This window comes from Tamandua tetradactyla, chromosome 9 (genome assembly GCF_023851605.1).
Source record: "Tamandua tetradactyla isolate mTamTet1 chromosome 9, mTamTet1.pri, whole genome shotgun sequence".
Lineage (NCBI taxonomy): Eukaryota > Metazoa > Chordata > Mammalia > Pilosa > Myrmecophagidae > Tamandua > Tamandua tetradactyla.
In genome coordinates, this window is record NC_135335.1 from 26,789,251 (window position 1) to 26,813,106 (window position 23,856).

Consider the following 23,856-nt stretch of genomic DNA (forward strand, 5'->3'; position numbering starts at 1 on the left):
ATACTGATTCTTCAGTCTCCTGTAGCTAGAAGGAAAACCCTAAAATTGTAGAACTATAACCCATATCAAACTCTGAAATCTGTTCTAAAACTAATTGTTGTGGTGTGCTTTGAAATTTATTGCTTTTTTGTACTTGTTATTTTCACAATAAAAAAAACAAATAATAAAAGTTTCTTGTCTACGCAAAGCCTTTCTGTGTAATATGATCGACATAGATGGTATCACTGGGGGAAACTGGGGGGAGGGTGCACAGGACCTCCCTGTACAATTTTTTGCAACTGCCTGTGAATCTAGCCTTATTTCAAAATAAAAAGTTAACTGTAAAAGAAGACCGGAAGGTCTGGGACAGTGGGGTGGTAAGGAGTGGGGCTTAAGCCAGGGTGGTAGGGCCAGACGAGGGTGGGCACTTCCTGTCTCTGGGCCTTAGTTTCCCTTCTGTCCAGTGGGAGTACTTCTGGCTCTCCCAGATGGGTCTGCTCTGGGGGTCAGATAGGCCCCCACAGAGAAAAGCACAAAGAGACCGATGGTGGGAAATGGAAAGCCATAGGCTGCTTTGAGCTGAGAGTCAATGTGAGGCTTTCCAGGCAAAGAGTGGCTTTTGGCATTGAACCTGCTTCAAACCCCAGCTCTGCCACTTACTACTTAGCTGACTTTGAGCAAGTTCCCTTGCCTATATGAGCCTCAGTTTTCTCCTCTATAAATAAGGGCAGCTGGGGTGATGAACAAGGCAACCTAAGGAAGCATGCTCCTTTTTGTACAAGACAAACCCCTCCTTCCCTGTTACCACCCTGAGCGGTGCCAGTGGGCAGCCATGAGGGGCCCAGAGCAGGTCGATTTGCTGGTTGTCAGCCAAGCCACATGGGCTTGAGGGTGAAGTCAGGAGGGCAGGGCAGGACCCCCGAGGAGGCTGAGAAAAGGGGCTATGGCTCTTTGAGAGTCCAGACATCTGAGGGTGGCGAGGAGAGAGGCCAAGGGAGAATGGTCTGAAATCTGCTCCCTATAGCTTTTTAGAAATTTAATACACACACTCTGTGTGTTTCCTTGTTCCCCTCAACACCAACTTACCTTTTCTCCCACCATCCCTGGCTCCCCGACCAGACCAATGAATCCCAGCAGTCCCTAGGAGAAACATTTATGAAGGCAAGAGAAAGGAGGAAACAGTAGATTTAGGGATGTGCTGGGTTTTAAAGTCAAATGTGCCTGTAATTTTCTTCCTCTGAAGACTAAACTCCCCAAAGTGTCTCGTGCCTGTGCTCAGTACATGGTAACCTGGCTGGCATGGGGCTGCTGCCGAGGACAGCCCTGCCTCTTTGGGCACCATGATCACTTCTCTCACTCCACCAGATGGTTCTGGTTTGGGAGCCAAATGGTGAGGCCACTGCCAGGATCCCTGGGAGTGCCATGCACTCCTCCTGTGCTAGCAGCAGGCTGGGAGATGGCCGTATTTGGAGAGGGTGGGGGCGGGAGATGGCCTTTAACCCATGCTGGGATGAAACCTGCCTGACTGTCCCCACCTTTCAGGGCTCAGGGGCTGTTTCAAAGACAGAAACAAACCCACTGGCTGGGATAGAAATACCATAATATTGCTTCCGCCAAGACAGCTGATTAAAATCTGGGAAGTGGAAGACTTTTTACTGTCTTCTGAAATGCTTCCTCTCCTTTTTCTGAAAGGGCCCACTCTGTGGTTCCCATGGCTCTTTCTAGTTCTGCTGGGTGATAAAACTGCCTCTGTGTTCCAGGGGTTTCTTCTAGGTGGCTGCGTGCCTCACTGCACCTGTACAGGCAAACACGTGCACTCACAGTGAGGGTGAAGAGGCTAGAGTCACCCAGGAAAGCCAGGATAATGTGGGTCCCAGTTTCTCCTCCAGGTCCTACTCTCTTCTCTGAGGAAAATACAAGTGATGGGGAGATGGGGGGAGTAGACTTGTATGGTTCAAGGGTACCAAAGCGACATTGGAAGAATCCAGATTTGCAGCCAAGAGTTTCTAGGAGAACTAAGAATGGCTGAGGGATGAGTGAATTTTTCCTATAAAATCTGCTACCTATCTTCTAAATCCAGAGACGAGACGAGACCCTGGACCTGACTGGAAAACTGTTCAGAAGTTGTGTACTGGGCAGCAAAAGAACCAGTCAATCAACTGGGATGAGGGAATGCCAACCAGTTTCAAAGACTGCTCTGCCACCAACACCTAGCTATTCAAAAGACAGTTTGAAAGTGGCACCCTACTCCTATATTCTGAAGCAGCTAGAAGGAAAATTCTGAGATGATGGTATGGTAGCCTATTGCAAACGCTGGGATCTGTCCTGTAACTACTTGTTGAAGAGTGTTTTTTTCTTTCTTTCCTTTGCATATGTGCTATATTATACAATAAAAAAAGGAAGGAAAAAAAAGTGACACCCTAAAAGTCACCTTGCACAAGTCCTCAATGTGGCAGCCTAGGATTTTGCCTCTAATCTGCTGGGCTCTAAGCTTTTGAAGCCTCCCCTCCACCTGGGTGCTGGGAGCAGTGCCAGAATCTGGGACCTTGATTCCTTCACCATCCAAGGGGGATCCTGTGCCTGCCCCTAGCTCATTTGGTCCAGAAGCCCCTTCAAGGATGGGCTATGAAGGATGAGGGGTGCAATACAAGGTATGAGACTGTAAGTGATAGGTGACAGAAAGTAACCCAGCACTTGACTTCTGGAACAGCTTACTTTCTAAAATGAAATCAGGGCATTTACAAAGTGACAGCAGTAGGAAAGGGTAAGGGCTGCAATGGAATGAGCACTCACTATTAGTTTAACCCCAGGCCTCACACTTTATCATTGTCATTCAATTTTCAGGTCTGTGTCCCTTGGGCAAATCTCAGAGCCTCTCTGAACCTAACCTGCAGGTTGGGGGGGACCATAAAGGTCCCTGCCTCCTGTGGTTGTTCCAAGTGTTTGGGATAATGCAGGGCACATATGGGTACTCAATGAATGCTCATCCCCTCTGACCCCATCCTAATTCACTTTAAAATGGCACAGGGTTAAGACAGAGACCTGAGCTCCCCACAAGGGAACAGTTAGACATTTAGAAGATGCTAAGTGAAGGGAATAAAAACCACTCTGTTCGGGGGTGGCTTAGCAATGTGTGCGTTTTAGTTCATCCTCCAGAACAGCTACTAAATAACCAGAAACAGTACAGAACAGCTTCCAGAGCCACGTCAGTGACCAGACACACAGTGTACCCCAGTCTGGACCAGCTGGACCAGCTGCGAGCCTCCCCAGAACCGTGAGTTCCCCAAGCCACAGCAGCCAGCACCCCTCCCCCAAAGGCTGCTTCCCAGAGGGGAAACGAAAGAGACTCTAACAGCAGCAGGGGCTGAGTCCAACCAAACATCAATTGTGGCATTAATTAACAAATTATGACTACTAAACATAGGCCCCCAGCTCAGGTGAACCTGGTCAAGATGGAAGTCACTCATTGGGCTAATGGAAAAAGAGGAAAGGGGAGGAAACAGAGGTTTTTTTGGCTGTGTTTCTATGGAGGCTTGGCTGCCTCCGGATTCAGTGGTGGGACTTCTCAGGCTGCAACTGCCGCAGGCATAGGCAGAAATGGACTGCTTTCAGGGTTGTCTCCCACCTGTGCTTTCCCCAAGGGAGGGGTGAAGCCCAACTCAGGTGGAATCCCTCCCTCAAGGAATTCAGACCCCAGGGCTTGGCAATTTGAAGCCATTAAAACCAGCCTACAACCTCTCCTCTGTCTCCACCATGCCCCCACCAGGGAGAGTCTGCCAAAGCTAAAGGTGCAGCATCATCTTATGCTGGAAGAACCTGCAGGCAGACAAGCACCACATACTGGGCAGGACAAGAAAAACAGAGCCCAGAGACTTCACAGGAAAGTCTTTTAACCTGCTGGGTCTCACCCGCAGGGAAAACTGATGCAGGTGACTCCTTCCCCCGATAGGAGGCCAGTTTAGTCGGGAAAGCCTGGCTGGAGTCTATAATACCTACATAGACCCTCCTAAGGGTGGGGAGGGAAAAGGCACCATACAAGCAGGGCAAGAAACAAGAAAACAAGAACTGAAAAATTCTTCTCTGTTAAACAAAACCTAAGCTAGAGGTCCAGAAAAAGCTGACCTGAAGGTCAAAGAACAGATAGACAACAAATTCATCCAGCAAGAAAACCCTAGATAAAAGAAGTGAAAGCAGTCTCCAGAATAAACTAATTAAGGTAATTAAATGTCTATATGCCAGCAAAAAATAAAAAAATCACACCAGGAAAATTGAAGATATGACCCGGTCAAAGGAACAAACCAATAATTCAAATGAAATACAGGAGCTGAAACAATTAATTCAGAATATGCAAAGAGACATGGAAAACCTCATCAAAAACCAAATCAATGAATTGAGGGAGGATATGAAGAAGGCACGGAATGAACAAAAAGAAGAAACAGAAAGTCTGAAAAAACAAATCACAGAACTTATGGGAATGAAAGGTACAGTAGAAGAGATGAAAAAAACAATGGAAACCTACAATGGTAGATTTCAAGAGACAGAGGTTAGGATTAGTGAACTGGAGGACAGAACATCTGCAATCCAACAAGAAACAGAAACTATAGGGGAAAAAATGGAAAAAATATGAGCAGGGACTCAGGGAACTGAATGATAATATGAAGCACACAAATAAATGTGTTGTGGGAGTCCCAGAAGGAGAAGAGAAAGGAAAAGGAGGAGAAAAACTAATGGAGGAAATTATCACTGAAAATTTCCCAACTCTTATGAAAGACCTAAAATTACAGATCCAAAAAGTGCAGCATACCCCAAAGAGAATGGATCCAAATAGACGTTCTCCAAGACACTTACTAGACAGAATGTCAGAGGTCAAAGAGAAAGAGAGGATCTTGAAAGCAGCAAGAGAAAAACAATCCATCACATACAAGGGAAACCCAATAAGACTATGTGTAGATTTCTCAGCAGAAACCATGGAAGCTAGAAGACAGTGGGATGATATATTTAAATTACTACAAGAGAAAAACTGCCAACCAAGAATTCTATACCCAGCAAAACTGTCCTTCAAAAATGAGGGAGAAATTAAAACATTTTCAGACAAAAAAATCATGGAGACAATTTGTGACCAAGAGACCAGCTGTGTAAGAAATACTAAAGGGAGCACTAGAGACAGATACAAAAACACAAAAAAAGAGGTGTGGAGAAGAGTGTAGAAAGAAGGAAAATTAGATATGACATATAAAATCCAAAAGGCAAAATGGTAGAAGAAAGTACTACCCATACAGTAATAACACTAAATGTTAATGGATTGAACTCCCCAATCAAAAGACATAGACTGGCAGAATGGATTTAAAAACAGGATCCTTCTATATGCTGTCTACAGGAAGCACATCTTAGACCCAAAGATAAACATAGATTGAAAGTGAAAGGTTTGGAAAAGATATTTCATGCAAATAACAACCAAAAAAGAGCAGGAATAGCTATACTAATATCCAACAAATTAGACTTCAAATGTAAAACAGTTAAAAGAGACAAAGAAGGATATTATGTACTAATAAAAGGAACAATTCAACATGAAAACATAACAATCATAAATATTTATGCACTGAACCAGAATGCCCCAAAATACATGAGGCAAACAGTGCAAACAATGAAAATGGAAATAGACACATCTACCATAATAGCTGGAAACTTCAATTTCCCACTCTCATCAATGGACAGAACACCTAGACAGAGAATCAATAAAGAAACAAAGATTTGAATATTACAATAAATAAGCTAAACTTAACAGATATTTACAGGACATTATATCCCACAAGAGCAGGATACACCTTTTTCTCAAGTGCTCATGAATCATTCTCAAAGATAGACCATATGCTGGGTCACAAAGCGAGTCTCAACAAATTTAAAAAGACTGAAATCATACAAAACACTTTTTCAGATCATAAAGGAATGAAGTTGGAAATCAATAATAGGTAGAGTGCCAGAAAATTCGCCAATATGTGGAGGCTTAACAACACACTCTTAAACAACCAGTGGGTCAAGGAAGAAATTACAAGAGAAATCAGTAAATATCTTGAGGCAAATGAAAATGAAAACACAACATATCAAAATTTATGGGACGCAGCAAAGGCAGTGCTAAGAGGTAAATTTATTGCCCTAAATGCCTATATTAAAAAAGAAGAAAGGGCAAAAGTTCAGGAATTAACTGTCCACTTGGAAGAACTGGAGAAAGAACAGCAAGCTAACCCCAAAGCAAGCAAAAGGAAAGAAATAACAAAGATTAGAACAGAAATAAATGAAACTGAAAACATGAAAACAATTGAGAAAATCAGTAAAACCAGAAGTTGGTTCTATGAGAAAATCAATAAGATTGATGGGCCCTTAGCAAGATTGACAAAAAGAAGAAGAGAGAGGATGCAAATAAATACTGACCCACAGAAATAAAGGAGGTAATAACAAGATACTATGAACAACTTTATGCTAATAAATACAACAATGTAGACAAAATGGACAACTTCCTAGAAAGGCATCACCTCAACAAACCAATTACAAGTAAAGAAATTGAATCAGTCATTAAGAAGCTTCCCAAAAAGAAAAGTCCAGGACAAGATGGCTTCACATGTGAATTCTACCAAACATTCCAGAAAGAATTAGTACCAATCCTGCTCAAACTCTTCAAAAAAAATTGAAGTGCAGGGAAAGCTACCTAATTCATTCTATGAAGCCAACATCACCCTCATTACAAAACCAGACAAAGATATTACAGAAAAAGAAAACTACAGACCAATCTCTCTAATGAATATAGATGCAAAAATCCTTAACAAAATTCTAGCAAATCGAATCCAGCAACACATTAAAAGAATTATACATCATGACCAAGTAGGATTCATCCCAGGTACGCAAGGATGGTTCAACATAAGAAAATCAATTAATGTAATACACCATATCAACAAATCAAAGCAGAAAAATTGCATGATCATCTCAATTGATGCAGAGAAGGCATCTGACAAAATTCAACATCTTTTCCTGTTGAAAACACTTCAAAGAATAGGAATACAAGGGAACTTCCTTAAAATGATAAAGGGAATATATGAAAAACCCACAGCTAATATCGTTCTCAACGGGGAAAAACTGACAACTTTCCCCCTAAGATCAGGAACAAGACAAGGATGTCCACTATCACCACTGTTATTCAACACTGTGTTGGAAGTTCTAGCCAGAGCAATTACACAAGAAAAAGAAATATAAGGCATCCAAATTGGAAAGGAAGAAGTAAAACTATCACTGTTTACGGATGATATGATACTATATGTTGAAAACCCTGAAAAATCCACAGCAAAACTACTAGAGCTAATAAACGAGTATAGCAAAGTGGCAGGCTACAAGATCAACATTCAAAAATCTGTAGCATTTCTGTACACTAGTAATGAACAATCTGAGGGGGAAATCAAGAAACGAATTCCATTTACAATTGCAACTAAAAGAATAAAATACTTAGGAATAAATTTAACTAAAGAGACAAAAGACTTATACAAAGAAAACTACAAGAAACTGTTAAAAGAAATCACAGAAGACCTAAATAGATGGAAGGGCATACCGTGTTCATGGATTGGAAGACTAAATAGAGTTAAGATGCCAATTCTACCTGAATTGATTTACAGATTCAATGCAATACTAATCAAAATCCCAACAACTTACTTTTCAGAAATAGAAAAACCAATAAGCAAATTTATCTGGAAGGGCAGGGTGCCCCGAATTGCTAAAAGTAACTTGAGGAAAAAAAAACGAAGCTGGAGGTCTCACACTGCCTGACTTTAAGGCACATTATGAAGCTATAGTGGTCAAAACAGCATGGTACTAGCATAAAGATAGATATACTGACCAATGAAATCTAATAAAGTGTTCAGATATAAATCCTGTCATCTATGAACAGTTGATCTTTGACAAGGCAGTCAAGCCAACTCACCTGGGACAGAACAGTCTCTTCAATAAATGGTGCCTAGAGAACTGGATATCCATATGCAAAAGAATGAAAGGGGACTCATATCTCACACCCTATACAAAAGTTAACTCAAAATGGATCAAAGATCTAAACATTAGGTCTAAGACCATAAAACAGTTAGAGGAAAATATAGGGAAATAGCTTATAAATCTTATAATTGGAGGCAGTTTTATAGACCTTACACCCAAAACAAGAGCACTGAAGAAAGAAAGAAAGAAACGGGAACTCCTCAAAATTAAACACTTTTGTGCATCAAAGAACTTCATCAAGAAAGTAAAAAGACAGCCTACAAAATGGGAGACAATATTTGGAAATGAAATATCAGATAAAGGTCTAGTATCCAGAATTAATAAAGAGATTGTTCAACTCAACAACAAAAAGACAGCCAATCCAATTACAAAATCGGAAAAAGACTTGAACAGACACTTCTCAGAAGAGGAAATACAAATGGCCAAAAGGCACATGAAGAGATGCTCAATGTCCCTAGCCTAGAGAAATGCAAATCAAAACCACAATGAGATATCATCTCACACCCACCAGAATGGCCATTATCAACAAAACAGAAAATGACAAGTGCTGGAGAGGATGTGGAGAAAGAGGCACACTTATTCACTGTTGGTGGGAATGTCAAATGGTGCAACCACTGTGGAAGGCAGTTTGGCAGTTCCTCAAAAAGCTGAATATAGAATTGCCATACGATCCGGCAATAACATTGCTAGGTATCTACTCAGAGGATATAAGAGCAAAGACACAAACGGACATTTGCACACCAATGTTTATAGCAGCATTATTCACAATTGCAAAGAGATGGAAACAGCCAAAATGTCCATCAACAGACAAGTGGCTAAACAAACTGTGGTATATACAGACAATGGAATATTATCCAGCTTTAAGACAGAATAAACTTATGAAGTATGTAACAACATGGATGGACCTTGAGAACATAATGCTGAGTGAGACTAGCCAAAAACTAAAGGACAAATACTGTATGGTCTCATTGATATGAACTGACATTAGTGAATAAACATGGAATATTTGGTTGGTAACAGAGACCATCAGGAGATAGAAATAGGGTAAGATATTGGGTAATGGGAGATGAAGGGATACAGACTGTGCAACAGGACTGGATACAAAAACTCAGAAATAGACAGCACAATACTATTTAACTGTAATACAATTATGATAAAACACTAAATGAAGCTGCATGTAAGAATGATAGAGGGAGGAGGGCTGGGGACATAAATGAAATCAGAAAAAAAGATAGATGTTAAAGATTGAGATGGTATAATCTAGGAATGCCTACAGTGTATAATAATAGTGACTAAATGCACAATGTACAAATTTTTAAAATGTTTTTGCATGAGGAAGAACAAAGGAATGTCATTATTGCAGGGTGCTGAAAACAGGTGGTAATTAATATTTTAAAATGTCACCTTATGTGTGAGACTAAAGCAAAAAAATGTGTATTTGTTACAAAATTTATATTTTGACTAGTGCATTTCCTAATATAACTTATGTATATAGTTTGATTGAACACCATAAGTACTTGGAATCTCAGGTAGGACATGAGATTTTGTTGGTTTGTCCAGAGTGATGCCCCAATGAATCCCAGAGTGACTTGAACAATGAGTGGAAAAGTTTTTTCAAAGCCCCCTTTGGGGAATGGTGAGAATGGGGCGAAATTCAACTTCCCCAAGTTGAATTGCTGATATTCTCACAAGCAGTGTGGACAACCAAAGCTATAGGCTGAGACCCCAGTCTTGGGGTTTGTTCGTATGAAACTTAACCCCACAAAGGATAGGTCACGTCGACTTAAAATTTAGGCCTAAGAGTCACCCCCAAGAGAGCCTCTTTTGTTGCTCAGATGTGGCCTCTCTCTCCACCCAACACGACAAGCAATCTCACCACCCTCCCCCTGTCTATGTCTGACATGACTCCCAGGGGTGTGGACCTTCCTGGCAATGTGGGACAGAAATCCTAGAATGAGTTGAGACTCAGCATCAAGGGATTGAGAAAAACCCTAGAATGAGCTGAAACTGAGCATCAAGGAATTGAGAAAACCTTCTTGACCAAAATGGGGAAGAGTGAAATGAGACTAAGTGTCAATGGCTGAGAGATTCCAAACAGAGTTGAGAGGTTATCCTGGCGGTTATTCTTATGCATTAAGTAGATATCACCTTGTTGTTCAAGATGTAGCAGAGAGGCTGGAGGGAACTGCCTGAAAATGTGGAGCTGTGTTTCAGTAGCCATGTTTCTTGATGATGATTGAACAATGATATAACTTTCACAATGTGACTGTGTGATTGTGAAAACATTGTGTCTGATGCTCCTTTTATCTACCTTGTTAACAGATGAGTAGAACATATGGAATAAAAATAAATAATGGGGGGAACAAATGTTAAAATAAATTTAGTTTAAAATGCTAGTGATCAGTGAAAGTGAGGGATAAGGGGTATGGTAGGTATATTTTTTCTGTTTTTGTTTTATTTTTCTATTGTCTGTTTATTTCTTTTTCTGAATGGATGCAAATGTTCTAAGAAATGATGAATATGCAACTAAGTGATGATGTGAATTACTGATTATGTTAATTTTTATTTCATTTGTTAATTTTTTAAATAAATAAATTAAAAATAAAAACATTCTGTTAAGAGGCCCTGTCCACCTGGCCCACAGAAACAAAAATTTCATAGCTACTTTAAATTTATGAGTTGTTGGGTCCTGGAAGGCAAGCAGGTCATAAATCTCAAACAAGCCAAATAACATCCTAATGAATAAGTGCCATATAGCAAATGCCCCACTCCCTTACCCCCCAGCTTCAGGACCCCCAAGGCACTCTCCCAAAATATCTAGGCTGATCCGGCCTGTGGGTGGAACTGTGGCTGCTTCAGGGAAGCCAGTGCCAAAAGCCCAGGGCTTCCACCGGGCAGATTGGGTAGAGAAGCAGCTATGGACATGGTCAGTTTCTCTCAGGCTGGCAAGAAGGCACAGAGGAGGAGGTGGTCTTGTCACCTGCAGCAGGCATTGCACAGGCAGGAACTGAGCCTCTGATTTTGGAGAAGAGGCTGGTCTGAACCTCACATTGAACCATTGTCTGCTGAGTTTTTCTCCTTTCCTCCTTTCATCCTTCCTCCTCACAGAACATTCTGCGAGGCAGTGGAGCTGCAACTAAGACAAAACAGGGATGGGTCCTTGGCTGGACTAGGCACCTCAGGGTCAGGAATTTATAGGTCTGGCTTCCCTGCCCTGGTTCAGGTTATCATCTTTGTATCCCCAGTACCAAGGACAGAGCCCTGTAAGCAATCCGTGCTCTTACTGTAAGACAGATGAAAGACGTGGGGCAGGTCAAGGAGTTTCCCAGGCCCTCCTGGACAGGTGAAGGGCATGTACTTGGGAAGCCAACAGACCTAAGTGTCAATTTTAGCTCTGAAACTTACTGTCTGTGTGATCTTGGGCAAGTTACTTAGCTTCTACGAGTCTCAATTTCCCCATTTGCAAAATAAGGATAAGCCCCTTTCATACGGTTGTTGGGGGAAATTGTAGGAAACTGAGTATATATCTTTTGGTTCAGGGCCTGGTATGGAACAGGTGCCCAATAAATGTATCTGCTGCTCTGACTATAGGGTGGTCCTGTGGCATGAGATTTGCAGCTCTTTCTGGGGGAAATCCCCTGATTTTGCCATGAACAGGAAAGGGGTGCCCTTCATAATGACCACAGGGGGAGGGCTGCATGAGAACAGCTGGGGAGGCATCTGAGCATGCCTCCTGGTAGCCTCAGGGCTCCAGCTCTGCCTTCCAGCTCATGCTCTGGCCCAAGCTGGCTGGGCAGCTGGCTGGGAGCTCTGCTGACCAAGTGGGACTGGGGCTGTCTCAGATGCTGGTCCCACCCCTCCTGGCTTCAGGTTTGCCTCCACACAGTTTTGTTATCTTGGTCAAGCCTGTCTCCTACATGAAGCTCAGACTGTCAACGTGGACTGGAATCCAGGGGTCCTTACCCTGGGGCTCACATAAGGCTCCATGCACTTGCATGGGAAAACCTATAACTTTTATTTTCACTGACCTCTCACTGAACTTTAGCATTGCCTTCAAATATGAATGTAGACAACAAACCACAGTAATGTTATTATTACCAGTCACATTGTCACAGATACTTATACTTTGCATTATAGTTGCTGCTATAGAGTTCTCAAAATGCCATTAAGACTCTTGACCTCTTCAAAATTAAGGTAGTTATCACACCTGCTGCTAGATCTCACGATTTCATGCCTTAATCAAGAAGCATATATAAGGAGTAAATCATATTTTAGCCTAATCTCATCATTGTATTCCTATATGGTTGGTTCCTAATCAATTTTTTTTAATTTTATGCATTTACAAACTGTATCCTGAGAAGAGGTCATGCGATTACAAGCCTGCCAAAGTGGCCCAGACTTAAAAGAAAAAAAAGGTTAGGAACCACTGGACAAAGTGACTTCCAGCAACCCTTTGTGTCCTGGACATTCTAGGATTCTAAGTATCTGTTTCCAGAGGGCTATACTAGGAAATTGAATGTGCTGATCATATTGCTTTGCTTTTTTTCCAATCAGGAAATACATCCAGGCAGCAGCAGCCCTTCTACACTCTCAGGCTTCCCACAGAATGGGGAAGCCATTCTCATCATTCCCACATGAATGATGCTGGAAAGATTTCAAAAATCCATGCCTCCCTCTGCCTTAATTCCTTTCCCCCCCTCAAACAGATGTTGCAGGCCTGGGGAGGAAACCCATTATGCATGACTCATGCCATCACAGTGTTTCTGAGCACAGTCAAATTCTTCTGGGTCCCTGGCATCTTCCCTTCCTTTTGCCTGAGGCAGCCTCTACCAGAGTGCTGGTGAGGCCAGTCCTTCTAACAAGTGGAGGAGGCTACAACCTTTGGATCCCAAGCTCAGAGGTTTGGCTTTCTTGAGGCATGGGGGCTGGGGAGAAGGGCAAAAACACTCAGAGTGACTTTCCTCCAGCCCCGAGGGCCCTGGGCCTGGACCTGAAGATTGCAATTCCCAAACCTCCTTTTTAATGATGAGTTATTACCTCCTCTCCCCTTCAGACCTTGGCTGGGCTTCCTAACCAGCCAGAGTCACTGGTTTGATTTTCATTTTCTTTTAATATTTAGGGATGTTCCAACCAACAGCACTGGAAAGCAGTTATATTTCTTTGACCATCCCCTTCCCTTTCTGTAAACCAAGGAAAGCACATATGATTGCTGAATGCTCTTTCAGCTTTGGTGTTTTAGGAGCCAAGTCGCATAACCTCTTTGGGCAAATGCACTGAACATATCTGTGCCAAGATCAGCCACAGGGAATAGCCTTGGTGACAGTGATTGCTGGCTTTCTCATTCAGCGACTTCACCTCTTAGAGACTCGGTGTCTACATCAGTGAAAGGGGGAGGATAAGCCAATTCACTCCAGGAGCTATTAGGAGAATTCCATAAGGTAGTACATACAAAGTGCTTAGCACAGGCCTGGGCACCGAATATGTGCTCAGTATATGAAACCTTTATGTTTACAGACCACCACTGGCTTACCTGCTCTCCCACAGGCCCAGGCTGCCCTGGATTCCCTGGCTCCCCCTGTAAGAAAACAAGGAAGAGTTTCACTAATTGAGGGGTTAGAAGCCTAGAGGTCCTGGGGAACACACATGGCTACAAGCTTTAGTTGCCATCAGTGGGGATGGTCCAGAAACCTCATGTCCAGAGATGGCCTTGGAGACCCCAAACAAATGGGAGGGACAAAGGGATACTTGGACAGATCCTCTGGTCCCATTCCCTCTGAGTGATCCATGGCAGATGACCTGGCACCCTGGTGTCTATATGCCTTTGCCAACCCATCACATTTTGTGGAGATGGAAACTGAGGCCCAGAAAGGTGAAGTGACTGGTTCAAGCTCACACAGTGAGCTAGAGGTAGGGCTAGAATTTGAACCTTGGTCTCCCAAACTTCAATACCAGCAGGGAATGGAGGAGCTAAGGCACCTGAGTCCTAGACCCCAACCCACCAGCTCTGCCACGAGATCACAGGGTAAGGTTTATGCGGTTCACCTGTGCTTTAGGTTCAGGCACCCCTGCTATAAAATGAGGGAAATCAGATTCCTTTGTCTCTGAGACTATTTGCAGCTCTCATGCTTGGTTGCCTATAATAGCCTTGTCTTTTAGCTCCATCTCTTGCTGGGGGTGAACCCTTAGGCAGTGAGGAGGTGAGATGGCTGCCCTTTAGAGTCCCTGAAGCCTCTAGAAATGAGGGGCAGGGGTTAGAGTAAGGAAACCACAGCTGCCCTCCACCTCCCCAGTGTGAGCGAGAGAGAGGTGGGGAAATCCACCCACACCCTGCCACTGCTCCTGCCACAGAAACCTTTCAGTGTCTGGGCCAGAAAGGCCAAGTTCTCAGAGGGAAGGACAAGAGCTAGAGTGAGTTGGGAATTTCCCACAACCCCTTGGCTCAGAAATGGATGTGGCTCACCACAACCCTGGTAGGAGCCTCCCTCCCCTCCAGCTCCTCCCCCAGACCTCAAGCTCATGGAAGACAGAGGAGCTAGAAGACACATGGGTCATGTCCCCTGAAGGGAAGGGAAGGAGCCCTGGACCATGGCAGAGTGGAGGGCAAGAGAGGATCAGGAAACCTGGGCTCCCTGTGGCCACGTCCTAACCTCTGGGGATCTGTCCATCTCTAAACTTGGCCCAATGATCCCTGCACAGGAAGGCTGGGAAAATCCAATCCACCAAGAGGAGTCCTTGAAAAACCACTAAGGGACACTATCAGTGCATTGAGGATCATTCCTTTCCCACCCCAGGCAAGATTTTTTTTTTATAACTTAAGAAAAACGAGAACCTGCTAGCAAATGTAACATGTGTTTATTGTACATGATGGGGAAATATAGAGGGCCAGAGGAGACAATGACAAATCTTCTATAATCCTCCTTCCCCACCCAGAGATAATCCTGTCAATGCCCCAGGGTTTGCTGTGTGCAAATAGGTGCACAGAGAAACCCCAGGCTGTGTGACACGTTCAACTTTGAATATTCCATTTTCTAACCCACTTTCCTCCCACCCACACAGAAGACTTTTCCCATCTTGTTAAATATTCCATAGCATCATCTTTGGGGGTACATTTTGCCACATTACCTGAACAGTGCCTCACTGCTGGGCATGCAGGGTTTGTTCTTTTTTTATTTTCCTTTATAAATACTTGCTGATAAAATGGAACCATTTCCCACCCTTTTCACAACTGGCTGTAAGATCTGGGATCCTCATATATTGCACCCCTCCCCTCTCTTCTCCAGTCATTCTCCCTGCCCCCTCCCCAGGCCAGTCACCTCTAGCCTAAAGCCAACATCCACTCTCAGGTCCCCTCACCTTTAAGCCATCTGGGCCAGGCCTCCCAGGAAACCCCTTCCTTCCAGGCTGACACTGAAATATAGAGAGTTGAGTGATAGCAACTGGTCAGGGCCAGCACTGCTGGGGTTCTGGGGGAGTGAGGGGCAGCAGGGCTCAGAGGACCTGGCACAGAAACCCATAGGTTGGGAGGGCCACCATGCTCCAAGAAGGCTCTAATATCAAAAGGCAGTCAGCTTCCATAGGGTGAGCAATCTCCAACTACATTAGCTCAGGAAAGTCTCCTTCCTCTCAGGGTTGCTTTCCATATTCCAAAATGGGCAGAATAGTTGCTTTCCCTTGATAGAAAGTAAGGGGTACAGGTGAATGCAACCTCAAGTGCAGTAGAGAGAGCCCAGGGCGGACCCTGAGACCCTTCCAGAGTCAGGGGGTTTGTGAGGTCTAAACTATCTCATGATAATACTAAGGTGTCATTTGCCTTTGACACTCTCATTCTTTCTTGAGTGAAAGTAGCATTTTCCAGAGGCTACATGACATATAATATTGGCAACAGATTGAGTGCAGAAGCAGATCTGAGAATCCAGCTGACTTCTAGTAAGTTAGACATTAAAGAGATTTGCAAATATAGTAAAACAATGCCACTGTTTTCATTAAATCATTCTGCTTCAGAAAATATAGCTATTTTGGAAAATAGAGCTAAAAAAAGATTATTTGTGTTAGCATGAAATGAGTTTATTATTCATGCTAAGTGAATTAAATAAAAAATTTTTAATTTCTCATAGTAAATATCAATAGATGTATCCCACGTGAAACAAAAGCTCTTTGGCTCAATGATTTTCTTTTTTTTTTACATGGGCAGGCACTGAGAATCGAACCCAGGTCTCCAGCATGACAGGCAAGAACTCTCCCTGCTGAACCACCATGGTCTGCCCTCACTGTATGATTTTTAAGAGTGTAAAGAAGTTCTGGGACTCATAAACCACTGGTTTATGCAATTGTCTGGATGAAGGTGAAAGAGAGACAAGTGACTTCCAGAAGGCTGCTCAGGGCAGTGCAGAGAGCACAGGCTTAGATTCTAACAAGTGTCCCCACATGCCAGCTGAGACACGGGGCTCAATCCCTTCCATTCTTTAAGCCCCATTTTTCTCCATTCTAATGGAACCAAGCAATGCCCCTCTCATGCGAGAATCAAACAGAAAATGGGCTCAAAGCACCCAGCACATAGCAGGTGTGATCAGCGTCCTTCCCCTTGTCTCTCTCTTTTGGGTCAGTGCTGGTCCAAGGCCTCCACTGCTGTTTTCTGTCCAGCAGCACCAACTAGAGGCTGTCCCACCTGCCTATAGCTTGCTCAGCTCTGCTAAATCACATCTCAGCCAGGCCAGTGACACTCACCTCCACACCTGGGATCTTGGTGGCCCCATAGGTCCCTCATCTTCCCTAGAGTGAGGGGAGACATGAAAGAGGGGAAAAAGGAGAAATTTAACCTGGTGGATCTCTCAAAGAACTTGTCCTATAAGGAGGGAAAGGGGTAGAGAGAGGAGAGCTCCCCCGGATAAAGAAAAATGGTGCGCCTGGCCTGCCTGCCTGGCCTGACCCAAGAAAGAGGTCCACCAGTCATGACTGAGAGGCCAGGCCACAGTGACTTCTGGGTGGATGGGAGTCCACTCCATCATCTGAATATGATCAGCCAGGTTTGCAGCAGGGCTGGGTAGGAAAGCAAAACCCCATCCTGTGCATAGAGCCCCAAAGATACCAGCTATATTTTGAGTTCTGCCATTTCTTCTTTGGCAACATTAGCCTCACTGTGCCTCATTTCCCAGCTGTAAAATGGTACAGAGCAGAGAGGATCATCCTAAAGTATAATGGCTGCTGAGGTGAGTTCCTAGAAAACAGTAACGGTGCCCTATCCTTTCTTTGACATGATGTCCCAAATCTTGCTCAGTGCTATGTGCAGAGTGTCTAGTGGATGTTTGGGGAATGATGGAAGGGAGGAGGGCAGGAGAGAGGGAAGAAATGGATAAGTGAATGAGTGCATATGTCACAATAAATAAATGAATAAGTGAATGAATTAATGAAGACATGAGCCAGTGCTGTATTAGGGGCTTTCCTAACTGTGAATCTGGACAGAAGCATGAGGCTGGTGTCGTCTTTCCCTCCTCTTCCTCTCTAGAGCCCCTCACATGCTCAGGCAGCCTCCAAACTGCCCCAATCCCCATCCCCAGCATACCAGTCCTAGCCAAGTCTCCCTCCAGAGCCAGCTCCCTCTCCTGCTCTCCCCCAGCTTCCAGGAAAGTGACCCAATGTGGCAGCCCCTGGAGCAAGCCCTGAGGATGGATCTGTGTCAGCCTGCCTGTGGGCATGGAGAGTCTGCACCTCCCACACCCTAAACTCTGGGCTGTGTGTCAGGGTGGCCCTGGAGTGTGAGCTCAGGTGGGCAGTGGAGGGCCACTGGCAAACCTGGGTCCAGCTCAGGGAATGCCAAGCAGCCCTCCAGCTGGTGCTCCAACAGGCCTGCAGGGAGGGCCATGTCCTGGCACTTCTCAGTCTCTGCAGCATGCAGAAAGAAATAAGGGAAGCTCCACTCAGCTGGTTGCTACCTGCACATGCCTGTGCCCACCCCCAGGCACCTTCCAGGAACACAGAGGTTAATAGCATAGGGCCTCTGTCATGGGTTTTGGGCTCGACAGACCTGGGTTGAAATCCTGATTCTGCCTTCTACTAACTATGGGGCCCTCTGTGTCTCAATGGTCTAACCTATAAAATGTAGCTGACAATTCCAACCTCCCATACAAATGCTTCAATAAATTGTATTCTTCTGAGAATAAACAATGGCAGTGGCTCTGCCAGGGAAAATCACAGAGCAAGGGGGTAGGGTGCTGTTGAAGGAGGGAGGGACTGTTCTGCTAGGCCAAGGCAGAGAAGGCCCCTAGAAGGGTCACAGGAGCAAGACTGTAAAGAATGAGCTGGCAGCAAGCCTAGGGTGGACTTGGGCTATGTCCTAGCTGAGGGACCCTCCACTCTCACTCAGGTCTCCAGGACCTAAGACAGAGAAAAGGTTTGGGGCTTGTTTTCAGGCCAGGATGGACACCAAGGGGTCCAGGAAGGGGGTAGGGTCAGATAGTCTCACCTCAGGTCCCAGCTACCCATGGGAGCCTGGCAGGACTTGAGCTCCAGGCTTACCCTGGAGAGAAGGGGACAAAAAGGGTCTCAGAGGCAGCACCTCCATCTCTGTCACTGGCTTTAAGATTCTCCCCACTTCTAAGCCAGATAATCAGCAGGTCTGTGGTTTTTGCAGAGCTGTTGGCATCTTCAACTGGATCTGGCCTGGGCAGGGACTCACCTTCACACCTTCTGTGCCATTGTCCCCAGGGGGGCCAATGTCTCCAGGGAAGCCCTGAGAGGAAGCAGAGAGTAGAGTCACCTGTGGAACTGAAATGCCCTGCGTTCACATCCCATTCTGTCTGGGCAGGTCAGTTTACCACCTTGATCCTGAAAACCTCAGTTCTTAACCAAGGAACTGGGCACCCAGAGAACTGCTGAGAGAATTAAATAAGAAAGTGCATGATGGCACATAGCACAGGGTCAGGCACATACAAGGTGGTCAGAAAAGAATTTCCAAGGGGGCGGGCCACGGTGGCTCAGTGGCAGAGTTCTCCTGGCCATGCCAGAGACCCGGGTTCAATTTCCAGTGCCTGCTCATGCAAAAAAAAAAAAGAAAGAATTTCCAAGGCCTGGGAAGAGGTTAGAGGTGTCCTGAGACATTGTTCCCCTTAGTCCTAGAAAAGGCCAGGCAGGCCTGGGGTGGCCCCAGAGCCAGCCACCACCTACCCTCAGAAGGCTCATCCTTCAGGGAATGTTGAGAGGACATCGGGCAAACTGGTAGCCTAGTGAGGTTGGGATTTAGTTCATCTTCCAGAGTAGCTAGTATATAGTCAGGAATGGTACAGAATACCTGCTGGGGCAACTTCAGTGACTGGACTCACAGCATACAGGAGTCTTGACCAGGTGTCAGGGCTGAGACCCCACACAGATCAGTAAGTCCTCCAAGCCAAGAAGGCTGGTACCCCTCCCCCACAGGCACTGTTGCTGTTTCCAGAGGGGAAAAGAAACAGACTTTACTAGCAGCAAGGGCTTAGCTCAGCCAAACTCCAAATGCAAAATTAACAAATTCTGACTATAGGAAACATGCCCCCAACACTGATAAACCTGGAATAAGCAGTAAAGAAACTAAGAGTTTTTGCCCTGACAGGGAGGGACGGGACTAACAGTGGTGGTGGGGAGACACAGAAGCTTTCTGAGTTGGACAGCACAAAATACTGGAAAAGGGCTGGACCCCAAGAAAAGGGGACACAAGAGCCTGGAGATACATAGAACCATGTACCAACTTAAGCTCTTGATTAGTAAACACAAGAAGCTGGACTGCAGCTCTGAAAAGACTTTTGGGTTTTTTTCTTTACTTCTTAAACAGCTCTTTAGCTAGAACTACCAGCACTGTCAGGCTCCAGCACTGCCCCAGGCAAGGGCAGAAGTAAAGCATACCTGAGAAACGAAGTAACTAGTCAGGTGAAAGGGGTTAATTCCCTAAAGGGATTATCTTTCCCAAGAAAAGGGGGGCCAGCAGGGCCCAGCTCAGGTAGAATTCCTTCTTCAAGAAATTCAAGCCCAGGACTGGAAAACAGAAGCCAGTCTACAGCCTCACCTGTTTCAACCAAGTGGCAGGGAGAGTCTGCTGAAATTAAAGGCACCACATCACTTTTCACAGGGAGGAAGCCACAGGCAGACAAGCACCACATGCTGGGCAAGATGAGAAAAGCATAGACCAGAGGCTTCTTAGGAAAGTCTGACAACCTGCTGGTCTCACCCTCAGGAAAAACTGATGCTGGCAACTCTATCCTCCCTGAGACCTGGGCCTGTGTGGTCTAGGAAAATCTAACTGGGGTCTACAATGTCTGAGAAGACCCTCCTCAAAGAAAAAAATAAAGTCTCCATAGAGCCAGGGCAAGAAACAGAAAAACAAGAACAGAAAAATTCTGATCAGTTAAACAGAACCTATGCTACAGGTCTAAAATAAGTTAAACTGAATATCAATGACTAGATAAAGAACAAAACCATTCAGCAAAAAACACTAGGGCACTAGGTAAAAGACTGAAAACAACCTCTAGAATAAACTAATTAAGGAAATTAAATGCCTAAACACCAGCAAAAGATAATGAGTCATACTAGAAAAACTGAAGACATGGACAAGTCAAAGGAACAAACCAACACTTCAAATGAGATACAGGAGTTGAAAAAGCCAATTCAGGATGTTCAAACAGACATGCAAAATCTCATCAAAAATCAAAACAAACAGTTGAGGGAGGATATAAAGAGATATTGTACAAACATGAAGAAGAACTAGAAAGACTGAAAAAATAAATGACATAACTCATGGGAATGAAAGGCACAATAGAAGAGATGAAAAAAAACAATGGAAACCTATAATAGATTTGAAGAGGCAGAAGAAAGAATTAGTGAACTAGAGGAACGGACATCTAAAATCTCACATACAAAAGAAAACATAGGGAAAAGAATGGAAAACTATGAGCAGAATCTCAGGGAGTTGAATGACAACATGAAGCTCACAAATACATGTGTTGTGGGTGTCCCAGAAGGAAAGAAGAGAGGGGAAAAGGAGGAGAAAGGCTAATGGAAGAAATTATCACTGAAAGTTTTCCATCTCTTATGAAAGATAAAATTACAGATCCAAGAAGTGCAGCATACCCCAAACAGAATAGATTCAAATAGACATAGCCCAAGACACTTACTAATAAGACTGTGAAATGTCAAAGACAAAAGATAATTTTGAAAGCAGCAAGAGAAAAACAATCCACCAATTAAATGGGAAGTTCAATAAGACTATGTGCAGACTTCTCAGCAGAAACCAAGGTGGCAAGAAGGCAGTGTATGATATGTCTAAGATTCTGAAAGAGAAAACTGCCAACAAAGAAATCTATACCTAGCAAAACTGTCCTTCAAAAATGAGGGGCAGAATAAAATATTTTCAGACAAACAGTCAGTGAGAGAATATGTAACTGAGAGACTGGCTCTATAAGAAATACTAAAGGGAGCACTGCAAGCAGATAGGAAAAGGCAGGAGAGAGGTCTGGAGAGAAGTGTAGAAATGAAGACTATTGGTAAAGGTAAAAAGAGGGAAAAAATTAGATAGGATATATAAAATCCAAAAGACAAAATGGTAGAAGAAAATATTCCCTATACAATAATAATATAAAATGTTAATGGATTAAACTCCCCAATCAAAAGACACAGACTGGTAGAATGGATTAAAAAACAGGACCCAGGGTGGGCCACGGTGGCTCAACAGGCAAGAATGCTTGCCTGCCATGCCTGAGGACCCGGGTTCAATTCCCAGTGCCTGCCCATGTTAAAAAAAAAAAAAACAAAACAGGACCCATCTATATGCTGTCCACAGGACATTCACTGTAGACCCAAGGACAAAAATAGGTTGAAAGTGAAAGTTTGGGAAAAGATATTTCATGCAGACAACAACCAAAAAAGAGCAGGGGTAGCTATACTAATATCTGACAAATTAGACTTCAAATGTGAATCAATTAAAAGAGACAAAGAAGAACACTATGTATGAATAAAAGAAACAATCCAACAAGAAGACATAACAATCAAATATTTATACACTGAGCCATAGTGCTCCAAAGTACATGAGGTAAACACTGACAGTAGTGGAGAGAAGTAGACACTGCTATCATAAAAGCTAGAAACTTCAACTCCACACTTTCATCAATGGATAGAAAATCTTGACAGAAGATAAATAAGGAAAGAGAGATTTTGAATTATACAACAAATGAATGAGACTTCACAGACATTTACAAAACACTACATCCACAACAGGAGCATACACATTTTTCTCAAGTGCTCATGGATCATTCTCCAGGATAGACAATACGCTGGGTCACAAAGCAAGTCTCAATAAATTTAAGAAGATTGAAATTATAGAAAATACTTTCTCGGATCATAATGGACTGAAGTTGGAAATCAATAATAGGCAAATGGCCAGAAAATTCACAAATATATGGAGCCTCTTAAACAACAAGTGGGTCAAGGAAGAAATTACAAGAGAAATCAGTAAATATCAAGTGGCAAATGAAAATGAAAACACAACATATAAAAATTTATGTGGTGCAGCAAATGCAGTGCTGAGAGGGAAATTTATTGCATTAATGCCTATACTAAAAAAGAAGAGTAAAAATTGAGGAATTTACTGTTCATGAGAAAGAACAGCAAACTAACCCCAAAGCAAACAAAAGGAAAGAAATTATGAAGATTAGACCAGAAATAAATGAAATTGAGAATATGAAAAAAAATCAAGAAACTCAAGAAAAACAGAAGACGAGAAAATCAATAAAATTTATAAACCCCTAGCTAAGCTGAAAAAGAAAAAAAGATAGAGGATGCAAATAAATAAAATCAGAAATGGAAGAGGGGATATACATAGTGACCCCACAGAAATAAAGGAGATAATGAGAGGATACTATAAGCAACTATATGCTAAGAAACTAGACAATGTAGATGAAATGGACAACTTCCTAGAAAGGCATGAAAAACCATCATTGGTGCAAGAAATAGATGACCTTACAAAGCAATCACAAGTAAAGAGATTGAATCACTAATCAAGAAGCTCCCAGAATTTCCAATATTTTCACAAGCAGTGAAGACAACCAAATTAATAGGCCAAGCCCTCGATCTTGGGGTTCGCCCCTATGAAACTTACTCCTGCAAGGTTTAGGCTAAACCTATTAAAATTATGCATAACAGTCACCCCCACCTCTCTCTACACGGGACATGACTCCCAGGGGTGTAAACCTTCCTGGCTATGTGGGACAGAAATCCTAGAATGAGCTGGCATTCCATCAAAGGATTGAGAAAACTTTCTCAACCAAAAGGGGGAAGAGAGAAATGAGACAAAATAAAGTGTCAATGGCTAAGAGATTTCAAACAGAGTTGAGAGGTTATCCTGAAGGTTATTCTTATACATTATATATATATCACCTTTTAGTTAAGGTATATTGGAGAGGCTGGAGGGAAGAGCCATAAAATGCAGAGCTGTGTTTCCGTAGCCATGTTTTTTGAAGATGACTGTATAATGATATAGCTTTTACAGTGTGACTCTGTGATTGTGAAAACCTTGTGTCTGATGCTTCTTTTATCTACAGTATGGACAGATGAGTAAAACATATGGATTAAAAATAAATAAAGAACGAGGAACAAATGTTAAAATAAATTTAGTAGACTGAAAAGCTAGTGATCAGTTAAAGGGAGTGGTAAGGGTTATAGAAAAAAATAGGGGAAACAAAGGCTAAAATACATTGGGTAATGGAAATACTAGCAATCAATGAAAGAGAGGGGTAAGGGGTATGGTATATAGGAGTCTTTTTTTCTTTTTTCTTTTTATTTCTTCTTCCAAATTGATACAAATGTTCTAAGAAATGATCATGGTGATGAATA

At 43.3% G+C, this 23,856-nt stretch overlaps 1 protein-coding gene across 4 annotated transcripts in view; it reads right to left on the bottom strand.

Moving 5' to 3' along the window:
* Positions 1 to 23,856, bottom strand: part of LOC143646857 (uncharacterized) — a 90,157-nt gene that overhangs the window by 26,976 nt on the left and 39,325 nt on the right. For 2 of the 4 annotated variants that reach the window (XR_013157672.1, XM_077116266.1), the window contains exons 6-9: positions 18,680 to 18,733; positions 15,361 to 15,414; positions 13,538 to 13,582; positions 1,066 to 1,119 (exon numbers count right to left, since the gene is read on the bottom strand). Coding sequence is in view for 1 of the 4 variants with exons in the window: in XM_077116266.1 (XP_076972381.1) it covers positions 1,066 to 1,119; positions 13,538 to 13,582; positions 15,361 to 15,414; positions 18,680 to 18,733 (207 nt within the window). In the remaining 3 variants the exon portion in view is untranslated. The remainder of the gene's footprint in view (positions 1 to 1,065; positions 1,120 to 13,537; positions 13,583 to 15,360; positions 15,415 to 18,679; positions 18,734 to 23,856) is intronic. The other 2 variants (XR_013157670.1, XR_013157671.1) reach the window with 1 other exon arrangement.